At 47.1% G+C, this 19,518-nt stretch overlaps 1 protein-coding gene across 1 annotated transcript in view; it reads right to left on the bottom strand.

The window, feature by feature from the left end:
* KIAA1755 (KIAA1755 ortholog) overlaps positions 1 to 12,889 on the bottom strand; it is a 48,287-nt gene extending 35,398 nt beyond the window's left edge. Inside the window, exon 1 of the mRNA XM_050807011.1 lies at positions 12,619 to 12,889. Coding sequence (XP_050662968.1) covers positions 12,619 to 12,621 — 3 coding nt within the window. The 5' untranslated portion in view covers positions 12,622 to 12,889. The remainder of the gene's footprint in view (positions 1 to 12,618) is intronic.
* Positions 12,890 to 19,518: the final 6,629 nt, after the last annotated feature.

Below are 19,518 nucleotides of genomic sequence, written 5' to 3'. Positions count from 1 at the left end.
ACCACTTCCCGTCCGCCAACAGCTCTCCAGCCAGGTACTCCGCTCCGTCCCCTGCTCCCCGCCCTCATCCAGGCTTCACCGCCTCTTCCAGGAAGGGATCCAGAAGGCAGTCAGCCCATTCCCCTGGCAGTCAGAGTCCAGGAGAAGGAACACCAGGCCCAGGACCCAGGATCACCTGACTCCTCTCCTTGGCTGCCAAATTCTCGTCTTTCTCACCCCAGCCAGTTTCCACCAGGACCCCAGAGTGACCTTTCTCAAACGCAAACCTGGCCTCATCAGTCTCTGCTCCAAACCTCTCAAGGGTTCCCACTGTCTTCAGGAAGCATTAGCCTCCAGTCATCCAGCTCCCCTGAGCTCTGGCAGCTGCCCTCCGCCCGCCTCCCCTCCAGCCTTGCTGCCCCTCTCCATGCTTTGGCCACAGTGGCACATGCCTTCCCTCGTTCACCTCCAGGTCTCCGCACATGCAGTGTCCTCCTGCTAGAATGCCCTTCACTTCCACCCCTCCTCACCTGGCCAACTCCTCATTCAAGACTCAGGTCAGCCATCACCTCCTCCAGGTGATTTTCTTGGGTGCCCCCACTACCCAGTGAGATCAGGTGTCCCCTTTTCTGGGCTCCTATAGTGCCCTTATTACAGCAGTTCCCATCTAAAGGCAGGTGTAATGGGTAGAATGACCTCCAATGATGCCCACATCCTAATCTCTGGAACCTGTGAACGTGCTACCTTATAAGACAAAGGTGAGTTAAGGCTACAGATGGAATTAATTTTGCTAATCAGCTGACTTTAAAACAAGGAGACCATCCTGGATTAGACAAATGGGCCCAGTGTAATCGCCAGGTGGAAGAGGATGCAGAAGAGGGAAGGGTAAGAGGAAAAGTGATTATGGGCCAGGGGCGGTGGCTCACACCTATCATCCCAGCACTTTGGGAAGCCGAGGTGGGAGGATCACCTGAGGCTAGGAATTTGAGACCAGCCTGGGCAACATAATGAGATCCTATCTCTTCTTACATTAAAAATAATAAATAGGCTGGGTGTGGTGGCTCGTGCCTGTATCCCAGCACTTAGAGAGGCCGAGACAGGCGGATCCCTGAGGTCAGGAGTTCAAGGCCAGCCTGGCCAACATAGCAAAACCCCATCTTTACTAAAAATACAAAAAGTAGCCAGATGTGGTGATGCGTGCCTGTAATCCCAGCTACTTGGGAGGCCAAGGCATGAGAATTGCTTGAACCTGGGAGACCGAGGTTTCAATGAGCCGAGATGGCGCCACTGCACTCCGGCCTAGGTGACAGAGCAATAATAAATAAAATAAAATAATAAATAAATAGCAGAAATACGACAACAGAAGCAGGATCAGAGAGCTGTTATGTTGCTGGCTTGGAACACAGAGCAGGAGCCAAGGAATGTGGGCGTCTCCTAGAAGCTGGAGAAGGCAAGCAAATGGATTCTCCCCTAGAGCCTCCAGAAGAGAAACAGCCGTGCAAGACTTTGTTTTTGGCCCAATGAGATGCATGTCAGGCCTCTGATCTTTTATTACCTGCAAGATACTACACTTGTGTAGCTTGAAACTAAAGTGCCTGATCATTTGCTGCAGTGGCAACAGGAGGCAGGTACAGCAAGCACTGGCTTCTTTTCCTCTCTCGGGCCTCGGTGTCTGCACAGGACCCAGCACAAACAGGTGCTTCATAAATTTTATGGCAGAGGGAACAAAATGTCCCTCTCTGAACCACAATTTTTCTTGTCTTTTCTTTCTTTTTTTTATTGAGAAAGAGTCTTGCTCTGTTGCCCAGGCTGGAGTGCAGTGGCCCCATCTCTGCTCACTGCAACCTCTGCCTCCCTGGTTCAAGCGATTCTCCTGCCTCAGCTTGAATAGCTGGAATTACAGGCATGAGCCACCATGCTCAGCCTTTTTTTTTTTTTTTTTTTTTTTCAAAGACAGGGTCTTGCTCTGTCGCCCAGGCTGGAGTGCAGTGGTGCTATCTCGGCTCACTGCAGCCTTGACTTCCTGGGCTCCAGCAATCCTTCCACCTCAACCTCCCAAGTAGCTGTGGCCCACAGGCACCCACCACCACGCCTGGCTGATTTTTGTATTTTTGGTAGAGATGGGGTTTCACCATGTTGCCCAGGCTGGTCTGGAACTCCTGAGCTCAAGCTATCCACCCACCTTGCCTTCCCAAAGTGCTGAGATTACAGGCATGAGCCACTGTGCCTGGTCAGAACTACCATTTTTCTGTCAAACAGACAAGTTGGACTAGGCCAGAGGCTTCCACTCAGGTATGGTCTTAGGAACCATGGGTCATGAGCCTCATGGGGGCCCTTCTAGTTGCCCCAGCCTGGTTGCAAGCTCCAGGTCCACCTGCTGCCCAGGGGTGCAAAGGGAGATGAGAATAAATAAGGACCCCACTCAAAGGGAGCTTATTTAGGAAGGAAAAATCATTTTAGTAAATGAGGCCCCTGAAGAAAGAGAAATACAGTAGGAACTCTGAGGAGGAGGAGGGTGACATTTCTCAATGCCAGCAAGATTCCAATGCCAGGAGGCTTTTACGGAGGACCGAGGCTCCCTCCCACCCATAGCCCACACAGTGCTGGGCGCAGGGAGCCGCCATCACTATTTGTAGAATGAATGAGTGAATGAATGACTGTCCACAGCCCACGGTGACGGAAACAGGGTCCAGGCACTGCCACGGCCGTGAGCTCAGGATGATGGACCAACAGGCACCTGGTGCTGAAATCACACATACCCAGGAGGTTTTACACTGAGGTGGGGGGAGAGGCCTTCAACTTGGCAGAACAGGGAAAATCTCATCTGGCCTGGTATCCTCTTCTAATCCCCCCCAACCCCACCAATCATGGTCAAACCCTGACATTTCCCACCCCATGCAATCCTGGGAGCAGTCCCCTCCCCTGCCGTGTGCTGTCCCCACTCCCTCCTCTCTCCTGAGACGTGGACTCTCCTGAGACACGGCCTTTCTGTTGAGACGCTGGCTCCGGCCTCTCTGTGCAGCCTTGAGTAGGTCCTTTCCCTCTCTGGGCCTCTCTCCTTGTGTAAAGAAAGCATACTGAGCTGGGCTAAGCTTGTTTTGTTTTGGTTGTAGAAATTTAATGATTCATGATGACTTTCATGATTTTTAGCATCTCCTCATATCATGTATACTATTAGCACTTACTCTTTTTCTTCAAATCTACTCACTTTTTCAAAACTTACATAATTGTGTTTTTCAGTGAGACTCTATATCATCACAGCAGTTACGCGAGTGGAGCCCGACTGCCGGGGTTCAAACTCTGGTTCTGTCACCTACTGGTTGTGTGTACCTGGCAAGTCAGATTTAACTCGTTGTGCCTCAGTTTCCTCATCTGTAAAACGGAGACTGTAATTACACCCACCTTAAAGAGCTGATCAAGATTGGGTGAGGTAATACATGCGAATTCTCTGCACAGGACTAGCATTTAGTAGGTGCTCATTAAGTAAGAGCCATCACTACAATTTCTGTGGTCATATTATTATTGTTATTATTATTTTGTGGTCTTAAGGAGCAGAGAGCTTAATAAGCAAGAAAGAAGGAAAAAGGAAACAGCTCCCCCTTATGGAGACAGAGGGAGGGGAGATTCTAACAAAGAGAAAACCCCGTGTGCTGCGGGAAAAGTGGCTGCTTATATAAGGAGGCTGGAGGAAGTGGTGTCTGATTTGCACGGGGCTCAGGGAATTGGTTTGACCAGGCATGTCACTCATGTAGCCCACGAAAAAACTGGCCTTCCTACCCTAGCCTTTTAATATGCAAATACAGGGCGCCATGATGTTCTACACACGTGGGGATATGTGGGGGCGGCTATGTTACCAGGCACATCTCAGGGCAAGGACAAAAAGAAGAAGGTAGGAATCACCATGTTTGGGTGGATCTGTGGAAATATAATAATTGTTGTTACATCATCACTGTAAATGGAAAAATAACTGTAAACTGGCATAAATAGAATGTAACTCCAAAAATAAACTGATGATGCATTGGATGGTTTTTATATTATTTCATTTATAAAAATATATTTAACTATATTACTCATTATATAAGGTATATTTTTTGTTTACTGTTTGTATTTCTATGAAAATAAACTACTTAAAAAAATAAAAGTAAACAATGTAAAGGAATAGTGCCATTAAATTCTAGGGACATCTGGTCACCTCTTGGAGCCTAAGGGTGTCTTCTCCCTCTCTTTCTCCCAAATGCATCAGGGAGATGTTAAAGACATCACCAGAGGAAGGCTTCCTCCTTAGGACTGGAGAAGCTCAGAGAATTTGAAAGGAACTGACTGTCTCATCACTGGTTCCATGTCATTTAGTTCCAGTCTGTGACATACCTTGTGTCTAACCAGGCCCCATTCCTGGCCCCTATACTATGCTCTTGACCTTCTGGACTGACCCAGGGAATCTTGCAGGTGCAGAGGGACATAGAAAACTACCTGCTTACAGTGCTTATATCTGGGCAGTGGAGTGGGGGGGTGTGTGTGTATACTTCTATTTCAATGTCTTCGCAATGAGCCACTGCTATTATTATTATTAATATTTTTTTTTTTTTTTTTTTTTGGAGACAGAGTCTCACTTTGTTGCCCAGGCTGGAGTACAGTGGTGCAATCCTGGCTCACTGCAACCTCTGCCTCCCGGGCTCAAGCGATTCTCTTGCCTCAGCCTCCCGTGTAGCTGGGATTACAGACACCCACCACCACGCCCAGCTAATTTTTGTAGTTTTAGTAGAGATGGGGTTTCACCATGTTGGCCAAGCTGGTCTTGAACTCCTGACCTCAGATGATCCACCCGCCTCGGCCTTCCAAAGTGCTGGGATTACAGGCATGAGACACCGTGCCTGACCCCATTATAATCTTAAGTATCATTTTTGTCAAGTAGAATAGACAAATATAAAGGGCACAGGCTGATGCCTTTTTAACCTATGTATGAGCCCCTGTAACCACTTACCCAGATCAAGAGACAGAAGATCTCCATAGTCCAGAAAGAGGCCCCTTGCCAGTTATCTATGTCATCACTGTGATCTGCATCCTAACCTCAGGGAAACAGTGAGTTAAACTGTATCTTTCCCTGATGTGCCTCAGTTTCCCCTTCTGCACATAGATGGGATGCTGATTCCTATCCTACCTCATTCAGATGATCGTTCTAGAGACACAAGGAGCTAGTGGATGTAGAGGGTCTTGAGGAAAGTCAAAGGCATCGCTGCTGCTGTTATTGTTATTCATTCTTATTTACTTTTATTCATCCTGTCAGCCCAAGCTTAAGTCCCAGCCTCTGTGTGAAGCATCACCCCCTCCTCGTCTCTCCCTGTGTCCACTGCTGTCACTGCAGTTATAACAACAGTCTCCAGGTGGCTCCTGTGCCCAGGTCCCCTACTTGCATTCTCTTGCTTAGCCCACACAACGGTGCCAGGAGCCAAGTAGGAACGACCCACTTTGCAAGTCAAGAAACCGAGGCTGACCTTGCCCAAGACCACAGAGAAGAGAGAGACAGAGCCAGGATCCAATCCAGATTGGGGCCTGCCAAGTCTGCCCAGATCCTCCATTGTCTCCTGCCACCCCCTCTGCCTGGGGACCACCAGCTGTGGGGACTGACGATCCCAGCTGCCTGTCCTTCCAGTTTCTAGAGGAACCTGAAGAAACTGTTTACCTCTCACAGAGCAAGGCTCAGAGACTGGGACGCCCTTGGCTTTCACAAATTGGCTCAGTTTGCCACACACTGTTACCATTTCAGGGGCAGCCAGTAAAAAGGAAGAATGTTCCAAGTTAACAGGGCTTCGAGCTCTTGGCCAGCACATTACCCACTACAGGCCTGAACCCCAGGGGCTCATAAGCCGTCCAAGTATTGGAGGAAGCACACCGTGGTGGGTGTGGGGGTGCCCAGGCGGCTGCAGGAAGGAACGCTAGCCACTCTCATTCCCAATCCACCCGGCAGCCCAGCCTGGGACCACAGGAACCCAAACACCAGACGTGGGCGTCTCAACATGATTTCCATGAAACTTAATAGACGTGTTTCCATTCCTTCCCAGTGAGCACAGCCCGCAGCCCGCCTGGGCCTTTAACTGTTCCCAGGCAGGAGCCAGCGGGTGTGAGGCTGAAAAGGAAGAAGACCAGACGAGCCACAGCCCCCTCCCCTGCAGCCCAAGGCCAGAGAAGGAGTTCACCAAGGGGACAGGCAGACCTGTCTGCTGTCCCGCGCTGCTGGCCCCTACACCACGCTCATGACCTTCCCGACTGACCCAGGGAAGCTTGTAGGTTCGGAGGGACTACTTGCTCGCAGCAGTTATACCTGGGCAGGGGAGTAGGGGCGTGTGTATACTTCTATTTCAATGTCTTTGCAATGAGCTACTATTATCATAATTGTAAGTACCACTTTTATCAAGTAAAATACACACATATAAAAGGCACAGGATGATGCTTTTTTACCTACGTATGAACCCTGTAGCCACTGACCCAGATCAAGAGACAAAAGACCTCCACCACTTCAGAAACAGGCCCCTTGCCAGCCAACTCTCCCACCCCTGACTATTGGAATTTTTTTTTAAAGAAAACAGTGTCATACAGTATGATCGACAGTAGGAGTAAAACCACGTAAGCCTAGAAAAAAGTCCAAGTAGACATTAAGTGTTAACTGCAGTTACTCCTGAGGACTGTGCGGGCAGGGGCCTCGTAAGGCAGCCTTTTAATTTTCTTCATAGTTTGCTGGATTTTCCAAACATTTCGTAACCAGCTTGTATAGCTTTTATAATCAGGAGAGGAAAAAATAAAAGTGTGAGTGTATGTGTTTTTAAGGCTGGTTCCCTTTGTAAATGCTCTCACCAGATGTTGTTAGCTGGACCTTCTGAGATGTGGACTAAGCCTTTCTTTTCTTTTTCAAGACAGAGTTTTGCTCTTACTGCCCAGGCTGGAGTGCAATGGTGCAATCTCTACTCACTGCAACCTCCGCCTCCTGGGTTTAAGCGATTCTCCTGCCTCAGCCTCCCAGGTAGCTGGGCTTATGGGCACCTGCCAACACACCCAGCTAATTTTTTGTATTTTTAGTAGAGACAGGGTTTCATCATGTTGGCCAGGCTGGTCTCAAACTCCTGACCTCAGGTGATCCACCCACCTTGGCCTCCCAAAGTGCTGGGATTACAGGCATGAGCCACCGCGCCCAGCTGGACTGAGCTTTTCTTAAAGGTACAGATTTATCCATTTACTGAAACAGGCAAAGATTTTAGTATCACTTAGCATCTGCTGCCTCCTTACTTGGGAAGAGAGGACTGATAAAAGCTAAAATGGACAGAGTCCTAGGACTACCTTCAACCTCTGCCCTGTTCCTTGGGGGGAAAAAAATGCCTAGGGAAGGTGAGATTCTGTCCCTGACTCGCTGGGTGACCCTTCCCCATCTACAAAAGGGAGGCACTGGGCATATCTATCTCCAAGGGCCCTTCCAGTAGGGGCATTCTAGAATTCAAAGTATAATCAGGGGCCAGGTGCAGTGGCTCTACAAAAAATAGAAAAACTTAGCCAGGCATGGTAGCTCATGGTAGTCCCAATTACTTGAGGCACTGAGACAGGAGAATCACTTGAACCCAGGAGGTGGAGACTGTAGTAAACTATGACCACACCACTGCACTCCAGCCTGGGCAGAGCGAGTTCCCAACTCCAAAAAAAAAAAAAAAAAAGTATATTCGAGTTCAGGAAGGTTTGGAGCTGGGATGTGGTTTCTAAATGGGATCAGTTAATCCTCAGTTGGTGAGAAGGTTTAAAAAGATCTGTCTTGGCTAGGCATGGTGGCTCACGCCTGTCATCCCAGCACTTTGGGAGGCTGAGGCAGGCAGATCACCTGAGGTCAGGAGTTCAAGACCAGCCTGGCCAACGTAGTGAAACCCCGTCTCTACTAAAAATACAAAAACTAGCTGGGTGTGGTGGCGGGTGCCGATAATCACAGCTACTCAGAAGGCTGAGGCAGGAGAATTGCTTGAAACTGGGAGGCAGAAGCTGCAGTGAGCAGAGATCTGGGCCACTGCACTCTAGCCTGGGCGACAGAGTGAGATCCGTCCCCCAAAAAAAAAAAAAGTCTGTCTCATTCATCTTCCTGCCTCAGGCCTAGGGAGAGTCAGTCTAAACCAACAGCCACAGGTATAAATAAATGCTTCCAGGGGCCTGACAGGTAACATGAAGACAGACATTGGCTGAATGTGAGAAAGCCCTCACTTCCACCCTTTGGAGATAGTCAGCCTCAGCACCAGAGAAGCAATAGGGAATAGAGGGGCTTGGGGCACACACCCCTTCTCATCCGCATGAGCTGAGTGTTGCTTCGGCCCAGCACCACCTGATCTACTGATTTTTCAGTAAAACCTCCCAATTTTGAAAAAGTTGGCCAAGCCAAACACATTTGTGAGCCAGACACGGTCCAGCGGGTGTCAGGTTGTAGCTTCCAGTCTCAGTGACCTGGGACACTCCTCCTGAACTTCTCCAGGCTGGGGATTCTAGAACCAGCATTCTGTGGCTCTGGCTGCCAGGAAGTTCTTGCTCACTTCCAACTAAAACTTCTGCGTAAAGTTCTTTTTATTTTTGTGTGGGTGGAGGTATGAGTGAGTATTGGCTCGTAGAAAAAAACTTTCAGAAACTGGAAAAACAGCCCTGATGCCGTGAACTGAGAAGCGAGTGGGTGTCAGAAGACCCACGTTCAAGTCCAGCTCTGTCTGTATCATCGGCGTGACCTCGACCCCCTTCCCCTCACTGAGCCTTAGTTTTGTATTTGTTCCTTTCTCTCCCTCTCCCCTTTCCCTCTGCCCTGGCCTCACCATCTCCCACCCAAATCACAGCATGATCACAATTGTAACCAGAGCTGCTTCCTGCTGTCTTGTGTGTTAGGCCCGCGCTAAGCATTTTCCATTAACTATTTTATCTCAATAATTCTATGGGCTGGGTATTTTTATTCCCATTTTACAAGTTAAGAAACTGAGCTCAAGGCTCTACGGCTAGTAAATGGTAGAGCTGGGGTATGACCCTGGGCACATAACCACCAGCTGTCCTGTCTCTTTCCCCGGGCTCCCTGCTACCACGCCAGGCTCCTCTTAGCCATCACAGTGGGCTTCCTAACACAGAGATCCAACTGTGACCCTCCACTGCTCAACAACCTCGGGTGGCTCCCTATTGCCTTAGCAACTCACTGGCCTGGTGCTGTGGCCTGTCAGTCAGTTCCCAGCCTACCTTCCCTACTTCTTCTAAACATACGTTATGCTGTAGCCCAGGGCTTTCCAATCATCATGGGCCCCGTTCATGAGGTTCTTTCTGCCATGTTCACATATTCTAATTTGTTAATGGCTTAATATTTTTATTAATTATTATTTACTTAACGTTTGACTTTTTGTCAATTCTTTTTCAACTTAAATTTAGTTTTTGACTGGGTGTGGTGACTCACGCCTATAATCCCAGCACTTTTGGGAGGCCAAGGCAGGAGACTCGCTTGAGCCCAGGAGTTCAAGACCAGCCTAGGCAACACAGGGAGGCCCTATCTCTACAAAAAATTAAAAGTTAGCTGAGCATGGTGGCACACACCTGTAGTCCTAGCTGCTTGGGAGGCTGAGGTGGGAGGATTACTTGAGCCTGGGAGATAGAGGCTGCAGTGAGCTATGATCATACCACTGTACTCCATCCAGCCCAGGTGATGGAGCGAGACCCTGTCTCAAAAAAAAATTATTTATATTTATTATTATGTGTTTGTGCTGTTTAAATTACTTCCTAATAGTCATTAAGATGAAAAGCTGTAAACTAAAAAATGTTCGTCTAAGCGCCATCTAAAATCTCCCTTCCTGGGACCTTTGGTGGATGCCCCACCTTGAAAAGTGCTGCCTGGACACACATCTCTGTGTCTCTGCTTCCACTGCCCGCTCCCTGGACTGGGCAACCTCCTGCCCACCCTTCAGAGCCCTTCCAGACTTGCCTCTCTTCTCTTTGCTTTTCAGGACACATGTGCTTGAGGGATGGACCCCCACCACCCATCAGACACAGCCTAGAATTATCTGTGGATGAACCTTGCCTTCTCCATGGACTGCCAGCCCCCAAGGCAAGAAGCAGGCTGGAGTGCAATGGCACGATCTCAACGCACTGCAACCTCTGCCTCCCGGGTTCAAGCGATTCTCCCGCCTCAGCCTCCTGAGTAGCTGGGATTACAGGTGCCTGCCACCATTCCCGGCTAATTTTTGTGTTTTCAGTAGAGACGGGGTTTCATCATGTTGGCCAGGCTGGTCTTGAACTCCTGACCTGAGGTGATCCACCCACCTTGGCCTTCCAAAGTGCTGGGATTACAGGTGTGAGCCACCACACCTGGCTTAGTTACCTCCTATTTATGACAATGGATACTGATTTTTTCATGGTTGTGATATAAAATTTTCTATTTAGATATATTTTTCAGTGTACAAAGTAAGTTGATTTAAAGAAAAATATTGAGCAAATAATAATTAGTAGATTTTATTATTTTCTTATATATTTTATCCAGTAAGTGGATGTGTAAAAGTTGTTTCAGTGATACTAAACTTTGGAAACCATGGGACAGGATCAACCCTAAGCCCCTGTGCCATAAGATTATCTGCAATGGGGGTGCCCCCAAACACTAGACAGCTGTTAATCAAATGCCCCACAAAAATTACAGCTATGATGGGTTATCATAAAGGAAAGATACATGACATGCTAGAGTAAGAGTCAGAGAAATCAGGGAAGGCTTTCCTGAAAAGGTGACATTTGGGTGAAGATTTACAGGGTGAATAAGAATTCATTAGGTGAAGGTATTCCTCCAAGCAGGAACAGCATGTACAAAGGCCCTGGGGCAGCAGGGAGCATGAACCATAAGAGGCTCTGAAGCAAGGCTGGAGCCGCTGGAGCACAGAAGCGAGGCCAGGGAGGTAGGCTGGCAACAACCTTTATTATTTAAAGACAGGCAGGGGAAGGAAATCTGCACATTGTTCCCAATCTGGAAAGAGTTGCTCACCCTTTGACACGGGAGAGACCAGTGCCTGACCCTTGATCTGAGGATCTGGGGTTCAGTGAGGGATTTCTAATAACTAGGTTAGGTGTGAAGCCAGGAGAGGCTTGGCAAACACCAGGTGCAGGCTGTGGCCCTGGAGTGACCGTGACCGCTGACTGCAGGCTCAGAATTCAGACTGTCCTAACTTGCACTTTCTAGTTGGAGTGACCTTGGGCAGCTACTTAAGTTCCCAGAGCCTGAGGTCCCCATCTGTTGGAGATAGCAGCAGGTCTAATCTTAGAGTTGGTACGAGTCACCGACTCCTGAATGTAAATCACCTAGCATGGGGCCTTGCCAGTAGGGAGAGATGCATAACCATTGGCTTATGAGAGTATTTTCAAACAGCTCCAAGAGCCATGTGTGTGTACACCTGTCCCGCCAGTGCATGGATGTAGGTGCCTGGTTTCGCAATATGTCTGTGGTGTGTATGCCAGTGTATGTCCATAGTTTAGCAGTATGGGGGAGCAGGTGCAGAAGGCATGGGTGTATGAGAAGGCGTGAACATGTGTTCAGCCGTGTGAGTCAGTGGGAGCATTCAGGTGTGCTCTGTGCGTGCATGTGTACGTGTGCGTGCATGTGTATGTGTATGTGCGTGCATGCGTTTGTGTGTGTGTGTGAGAGAGAGTATGAACACCTCTATATGGAATTCTTCTGCTTGTGGAGATGTATTTCTGTGAGTGAAAACCCATACAAATTCAACATGGTTGGTCACAGTCACGGGGTTAAAGCCTTGGCCTGTCTTCACAGCTTTTTTCAAATCCTTACAGCCCCTGTGAATCTGCCTGAGGCTTTTGTATCTGTCTGGAGCTGGACTGAAATCCTCTGAAAACAGACTTTTCTTTCATTCTCTGTTGCCAGATACTGGCACAAACGCATCCCCGCCACCGCGCGCGCGCGCGCGCGCGCGCGCACACACACACACACACACACACACACACACACACACACACACACACACAAATTCTTCCAGAATGTCCCAACTTTTTTCAAGGTTCCAGCCCCAAAAGTCCCTTCCTCTTCCCTCTCCCCAGCCAATTCCCATGGAAGCACCCTGTGTCTATCTGACTTTCCATAGCTGAGTCTAAAACAGCCAAAGCCTCCCAAGTTTTGGTAAGCGGTTCTCTCCTTTTCACTCTGGACCCTTAACCCTCCTCGCTCTGCACTGCCTGGCTGGCCTGGGAGGGGACTTTAACCCCCACCACCACTCTCCCCCATCCAAACTCCCTGCCGGGACAATGTGCATTATCACAGTCAGTTCCACAACTAATATGCAAAACCACCCCGTTTCAGTCCTCAGCCTGAGGGCTCAGATTCAGGCTCAGGTCTAGGGGTTGGGGAATATTAAAGTTTACAAGTCCAATCTTACTCCATCCATGCACACACATGGAGAAGCCGGGAGAGGACGCTGCCAGAGATGGGCTCCTGCCCCTGAACCCCTGCTGGGGTGGAAGCAGGTAAGCACAGCCCTGCCGAGGCACTGAGGGTCGTCTCAGCGTAAAAGGCCGGGGCCACCCGGGGTTGTTCTGTAGGGAATGGGGAGGGCTGTGCCCGCTGAAAGGGGGCAGAGCGAGGTGGTCCAGGCCTTGGCGCGTTACCATGGTGACGGGCTGCCAGCGGCGGACGGCGCGGCTCCTCTCCTGGGCGCGGGGTCTGTGGGTCCGCGGGTCAGTCTGTCTGGGGCAGCCCTCGGTCCCGCCTAGCCCTGGAGCCAGGGGAGAGGGCAGGCCCGGGGCACCGACCCTGGCGTCATCTCGGAGGAGCGGCCGAGGGGGACAGGGAGAGAAACAGAGAGAGAGAGACAGAGAAGGACTGAGGCTGAAGACGGCGAGAGACACAAGAGAGCCATGGGCGGCGCGGGTCGGGCCACCGGACCGGGGGCGGCAGCAGAGGCGGGGCGGGGCGGGGCGCGGCGCGACAGCGGCCCCTTTGTGCCTGGCCCTCGCCCCCAGCCCGCGCGCCCCGCCCCCACCGCCCCCTTCTCTCCGCCCACCCCCTCGGCCGCCAGCTGGAACCCTAGGAACCCCAGCCCGCCCCGCCTAGCTTTCCCCCTCGCTCCTCGCCCTTCCCACGGCGTGCCCGGCCCAAGCGGCCCCATTGTACAGAGGGGCAGAGCGAGGCCTCGAGCCGCAGCAGCCGGGTTAAGCACCCGCGGACCTCGCTGGCAGGCCCGAGTTCGAGTCTCCTCCTCATCCACTTCCCAGCAAGTCACAGACTCTCTTCAGCTTCGATTTCTTCATCTGTAAAATGGGATAGGATGATGATGATGATGATAATAGTGCCTGCTGCTTAGATTTGGTGATGAGGAGTAAGCATCTGTCCCAGCGCCCTTGAATTCTCCCACATTAGGCCCGATCATGACCGCCTAATTCAAGGCTTTGAGGTGATGACGGCTGCGTGCGAGTTCTGTTCTTGACTCTCAGATAATGACCTTGGTCAAGTCGGTATTTCCTCCTGAACCTCAGCTTTGGAGTGACACTAAGAAACTAGATGACTGCTAGGGTCTGTATGTGTGTGTCCCCTCCCAAATTCATAGGCCCAAACCTAATCCTCAGTATGATGGTGTTAGGAGGTGGGGCCTTTGGGAAGTGATTGGGTCATGAGGACAGAGCCCTCACGAATGGGATTAGTGCCTCTCTCTCTCTATATATATATACACACACACACACACATACACACACACACACATATATGTATGTATATATATAGGGACTAATATATAGGCATATACACACACACATATATATACACACATATATATACACATATACATATACACACACACATATATATATTTGAGATGGAGTCTCACTCTGTTGCCCACCCAGGCTGAAGTGCAATGGCATGATCTCAGCTCACTGCAACCTCTACCTCCCAGGTTCAAGCAATTCTCCTGCCTCAGTCTCCTGAGCAGCTGGGATTTTAGGCACTAGCCACCACACCTGGCCAATTTTTGTATTTTTAGTAGAGACAGGATTTCGCCATGTTGGCCAGGCTGGTCTCAAACTCCTGACCTCAGGTGATCTGCCTGTCTCACCCTTCCAAAGTGCTGGGATTACAGGCGTGAGCCACCGTGCCCAGCCTAGTGCCCAAGAGGCCCCAGAGAGCTAGCTGCCTTTCTCCTTCCACCATGTGAGGACACAGCGAGAAGGGACTGTCTATGAGCCAGATAGGCCCAGAAACATAAGGTCCAGAAAGAAGGCTCTTAGCAAACACCCAACTTGCCTGTGCCTTGATCTAGGGCTTCCCAGCCTCCAGAACTGTGAGAAGAGAATTTTTGTTGTGTATAAGCCCCTCAGTCTAAGGTATGTTGTTACAGCAGCCCAGACTAAAATAGTGACCAAAGTTATTCCTGGTGAGATGACTCGGGGATTTGTCCATTTATTTATCAAACTCTGTGCACTGAGTCAGCCTGTCTCCCCCACTAGACTATACATTACTTGAGAGTCCCTGCCCTCAAGTAATGTACAGTCTAGTGGGGGAGACAGGCAAGGAACAGATAAACAGGAAAAATAAAAAAATAATAACTGTAGTAACTGCTAAGAAGGAAGCAAACAAATGTTGACATTGGGAACTGTAGAGGGATCAACTTATAGCTGGTGGTCTAGGAAGCCTAGGTCTGAAAGCCTAGATCTGAAAGGGGGAAAAGCCTAGATCTGAAAAGGGAGGAATTAGAAGAGTGGAGACGGGGAGATGCCGAGAAACCAAGTTCTAAGCAGAGAGAACAGCATGTGCAAAAGCTCTGAGGCAATATTCAGCTTAAAGGAACTGGGGAGTAAGTGAAGAACTGAAAAAGACGAGTGTAGTTGTAAGGGTTAGAGTTCAGACCCAAGCCTTACCCACAGCCAATCTCCCTCCCCACACAGGTTAATCAGTCTTTTAGCAGACAAAACCTGACCTAGGAGCCATCCTACCCCAACTTCTGATAAGTTTCTTCACATCCCTGACCTTCACTTGCTCATCACTAATTTGGGACTACTAATCCCCCCGCGATAGTTCCATTACGCTACACAACCCAGCAATCAAGTAAACCCTCTCTACAGGAGACGGTCTAGATAGTTTTAGTATCATGACTCCAGGTGTGAATTAGGGAGAGAATAGACTTGATGTCCAGTACTGAATTCCACTGAGAGTTGGGAGATCACAGCTTGAAGGTTTTAGAGTCCCAGGTTGCCATGAGACAGAATTGATATGCCAGCCAGCATTCTGGGGTTGCAGGCAACAGAAACGGGTTCTGAGTTAATTAAGCAGAAAAGAATGGATTGGCACTCAGAGAATCAATGAGGAGGCTGGGGTCTATCCTCTGGAAAGCACTGGAGTAAGTAGGATGCTCCAGGGGTCTCGTTATCAGGAAAGAGTTGGAAATGTTTGAACACATGGAATTACATTAAGACAAACAAACACACCAAAGTAGAACTTTATATGTGTCAGATGCTTTTCTAAGTATATAACAGTTATGAAGAAGATTCTATTGTTGTCCTCACTTTACAGATGAAAAACTGAGGCACCAAGAGGGTATGTAGCCTGCCCAATGTCAGACAGCTAGTAAACTGTGGATTTCTGAATTGGACACAGCTATCCAATTCCGTAAGTTATGTTATTAACCTCTTTGCTACGCTACCTGAATAAATCCCAACCATTCTCTCTGCCCTTGTGTTCCTCACTGATGGACTCAGAACCTTAAAAGAGCCAGGCATGGTGGCACGCTCCTGTAATCCGAGTTACTTAGGAGACCAAGGTGGGAGGATCACTTGAGCCCAGGAGTTCGAGGCTGCAATGAGCTATGATTCACCATTGCACTCCAACCTGGGAGACAGAGTGAGACCCCGTCTCTAAAAAACAAACAAATAAAATAAAGCCTTTATAGAGAAATTCTAACTGGGTCATGTGCCCAGGGCCTCACTAAGACTGCACCTGCACATATCAGGAATAGTTGGTCACCCAAAAGGAAATTAAATTGCATAAAAAGGAGAAGAAATGAATATGAAATTGTCCATAAACAAGTACAATTATAGACTGGGCACAGTGGCTCATGCCTGTAATCCCAGCACTTTGGGAGGCCGAGGCGGGCAGATTGCCTGAGCTCAGGAGTTTGAGACTAGCCTGGGCAACAAGGCAAAACCTTGTCTCTACTAAAAATACAAAAAATTAACCAGGCATGATGGCACACACTTGTAATCCCAGCTACTGGGAAGTTGAGGCAGGAGATTCACTTGAACTTGGGAGGTGGAGGTTGCAGTGAGCTGAGATTCACAACACTACACTCCAGCCTGGGTGACAGAGTGAGACTCTGTCTCAAAACAACAACAACAACAACAACAAAGGTGCAATTACAGTCTACCCCTTGGGCCTCTCAACATACTTTATATCCTTGTTCACAGGCATGTTCTTCCAAAACTTTTCTCTACTGACGTGGTATAGCAATTCCATATGCAACCAACAATGTGCGCACACACACACACCCCTATGGTTTGTAGTCATACTGTGTATTACCTCAGGGAGGTTCACTTTTCTGAGCTTCAGATTCATCTTTTGTAAAAGAGAGAGAATCATACTTCCTCATTGGACTGTGGTGGAGAATAAGTTAATGACTGTAAAGTGCTTTGCACTGTGTCTGGTACATAGAATTAACATGCATCTTATAAGATAGTGCTGTTATTCCAAAAAATAGGGAGGAGGGAATACTTCCGAACTCATTCTATGAGGCCAGTATTACCAAAACCAGACAAAGACATATCTAAAAAAGAAAACTACAGGCCAATATCTCTTATGAATATAGATGCAAAAATTCTCAACAAAATACTAGCAAACTGAAATCAGCAATACATTAAAAAGATCATTCATCATGACTAAGTGGGATTTATCTCTGTGATGCAAGGATGGTTCAACATATGCAAATCAATCCATTTTGTTGATGTAATACATCATATCAACAGAATGAAGGACAAAAACCATAGGGTCATTTCAATTGATACTGAAAATGCATGTGATAAAAGTCAACTTCCGTTCATGATTAAAAACCCTCAAAAAACCAGGTATAGAAGGAAAATACCTCAACATAATAAAAGCCGTATATGACAGACCCATAGCTAGTATCATACAGAATGGGGAAAAACTGAAAGCCTTTCCTCTAAGATCTGGAACACAACAAGGATGACCACTTTCGTCACTGTTTTTCAACATAGGACTGGAAGTCCTAGATAGAACAATCAGGCAACAGGAAGAAATAAAGGGCATCCAAATTGGAAAGGTAGAAGTCAAAATATACTTGTTTGCAGATGACATAATCTTATATTTGAGAAAGCCTAAAGACTCCACCACAAAACTACTAGAACTGATAAACAAATTCAATAAGATTGCAGGATACAAAATCAACATATGAAAATCAGCAGCATTTCTATATGCCAACAGTGAACAATCTGAAAAAGAAATTTAAAAAGTAATCCCATTTAAAATAGCTAAAAATAAAATTAAATACCTAGGAACTAATTTAACCAAAGTCATACAAGATCTCTATAATTAAAACTACAAAATATAAAATGAAAGAAATTGAAGAGGACACCAAACAATGGAAAGATACTCCCAAAGCAATATACAGATTCAATGCAATCCCTATCAAAATACCATTGACATTCTTCACGGGAATAGAAAAAACAATCCTAAAATTTATGTGGAACCACAAAAGACCCAGAATAGTCAAAACTATTCTAAACCAAAAGAAGAGTGGAGTAATCACATTAGCTGACTTCAAATTATACTTCAAATTATACTTCAGAGCTATAGTAACTAAAACAGCATGTTACTGACATAAAAACAAATACATAGAACAATGGAACAGAATAGAGAACCCAGAAAGAATTCTGCTTACCTACAATGAACTCATTTTTGACAAAGGTGCCAAGAACATACATGGGGGAAAAGATAGTCCAATAAATGGTGCTGGGAAAACTGGATATCCATATGCAGAAGAATGAAACTAGACTCCTATCTCTTGCCATATACAAAAATCAAATCAAAATGAATTAAAGACTTGAATCTAAGACTTTAAACTGTGAAACCACAACAATAAAACATTGGGGAAACTCTCCAGGACTTTGGTCTGGGCAAAAATTTCTTGAGGAATACCCAACAAGCACAGGCAGCCAAAGCAAAGGTAGACAAATGAGATCACATCAAGTTAAAAAGCTCTTGCACAGCAAAGGAAACAATCAACAAAGTGAAAAGACAACACACAGAATGGGAGAAAATATTTGCAAACTATCCATCTGACAAGGGATTAACAGACAGAACATACAAGAAGCTAAGACAACTATAAAGGACAAAATCTAATAATTTGATTTTAAAACATGCAAAAAAAATTTGAATAGACATTTCTCAAAAGAAGATGGCATACAAATGGCAAACAGGTATATGAAAAGGTGCTCAACATCACTGATCATCAGAGAAATGCAAATCAAAACTACAATGAGGTATCATCTCACCCTAGTGAGCATGGCTTTTATCCAAAAGACAGGCATTAACAAATGCCAGCAAGGATGTGGAGAAAAAGGAACCCTCTTACACTGTTGGTGGGAATGTAAAGTAGTACAACTACTATGGAGAACAGTTGGAAGGTTCCTCAAAAAACCAAATATAGATCTACTATATGACCCAGCAATCCCGCTACTAGGTCTATACCCAAAAGAAAGGAAGTCAGTATATGGAAGAGATAATCTGCACTCCCATGTTTGTTGCGGCACTCTTCACAATAGCCAAAGTTTGGAAGCAGCCTAAGTGTCCATCAACAGATGAGTGGATAAAGAAAATGTGGTACTTACACACAATGGAGTACTGCTCAGCCATAAAAAAAGGATGAGATGTTGTTATTTGCAACAACATAGATGGAACTGGGGGTCAGTATGCAAAGGGAAATAAGCCAGACACAGAAAGACAAACATCACATGCTACACTTATGTGTGGGATCTAAAAATCAAAACAATTGAATGAATGGAGACAGAGAGTAGAAGGATGTTTACCAGAGGCTAGGAAGGGTAGTGGTGGGGGGTTGGGGGTGGGGGTGGGGTGGGGTTGGTTAATACGTACAAAAAAAAAATAGTAAGAATGAATAAGACCTAGTATTTGGTAGCACAACAGGATAACTATAGCAAATAATAATTTAACTGCATTTAAAAATATCTAACTGTATAATTGGATTGTTTGCAACACAAAGGACAAATGCTTGAGGGGATGGATACCCCATTTTTCATTATGTGATTATTATACATCGAATGCCTGTATCAAAACATCTGATGTGCTCCGTAAATATATACACCTACTATGTACCCACAAAAATAAAAATAAAAATAAAATAGTGTTATGTTAGGGGCTAGGGGTTGTGAATTCACCCTTCAAATACACAGGCTTAACTGCTGGACTGGACTTGGTTCATCTCTCTGGGAATTTCCAGTGGATCTTCCAAGGACTTCAAGTATTCACTTCCTCCCTTTCTCTCTCTGGCA

This window comes from Macaca thibetana, chromosome 10, assembly GCF_024542745.1.
Source record: "Macaca thibetana thibetana isolate TM-01 chromosome 10, ASM2454274v1, whole genome shotgun sequence".
Classification (NCBI taxonomy): domain Eukaryota; kingdom Metazoa; phylum Chordata; class Mammalia; order Primates; family Cercopithecidae; genus Macaca; species Macaca thibetana.
Note: the sequence above shows the minus strand (reverse complement) of the source record. Positions and strands in the feature narration are given on the sequence as shown.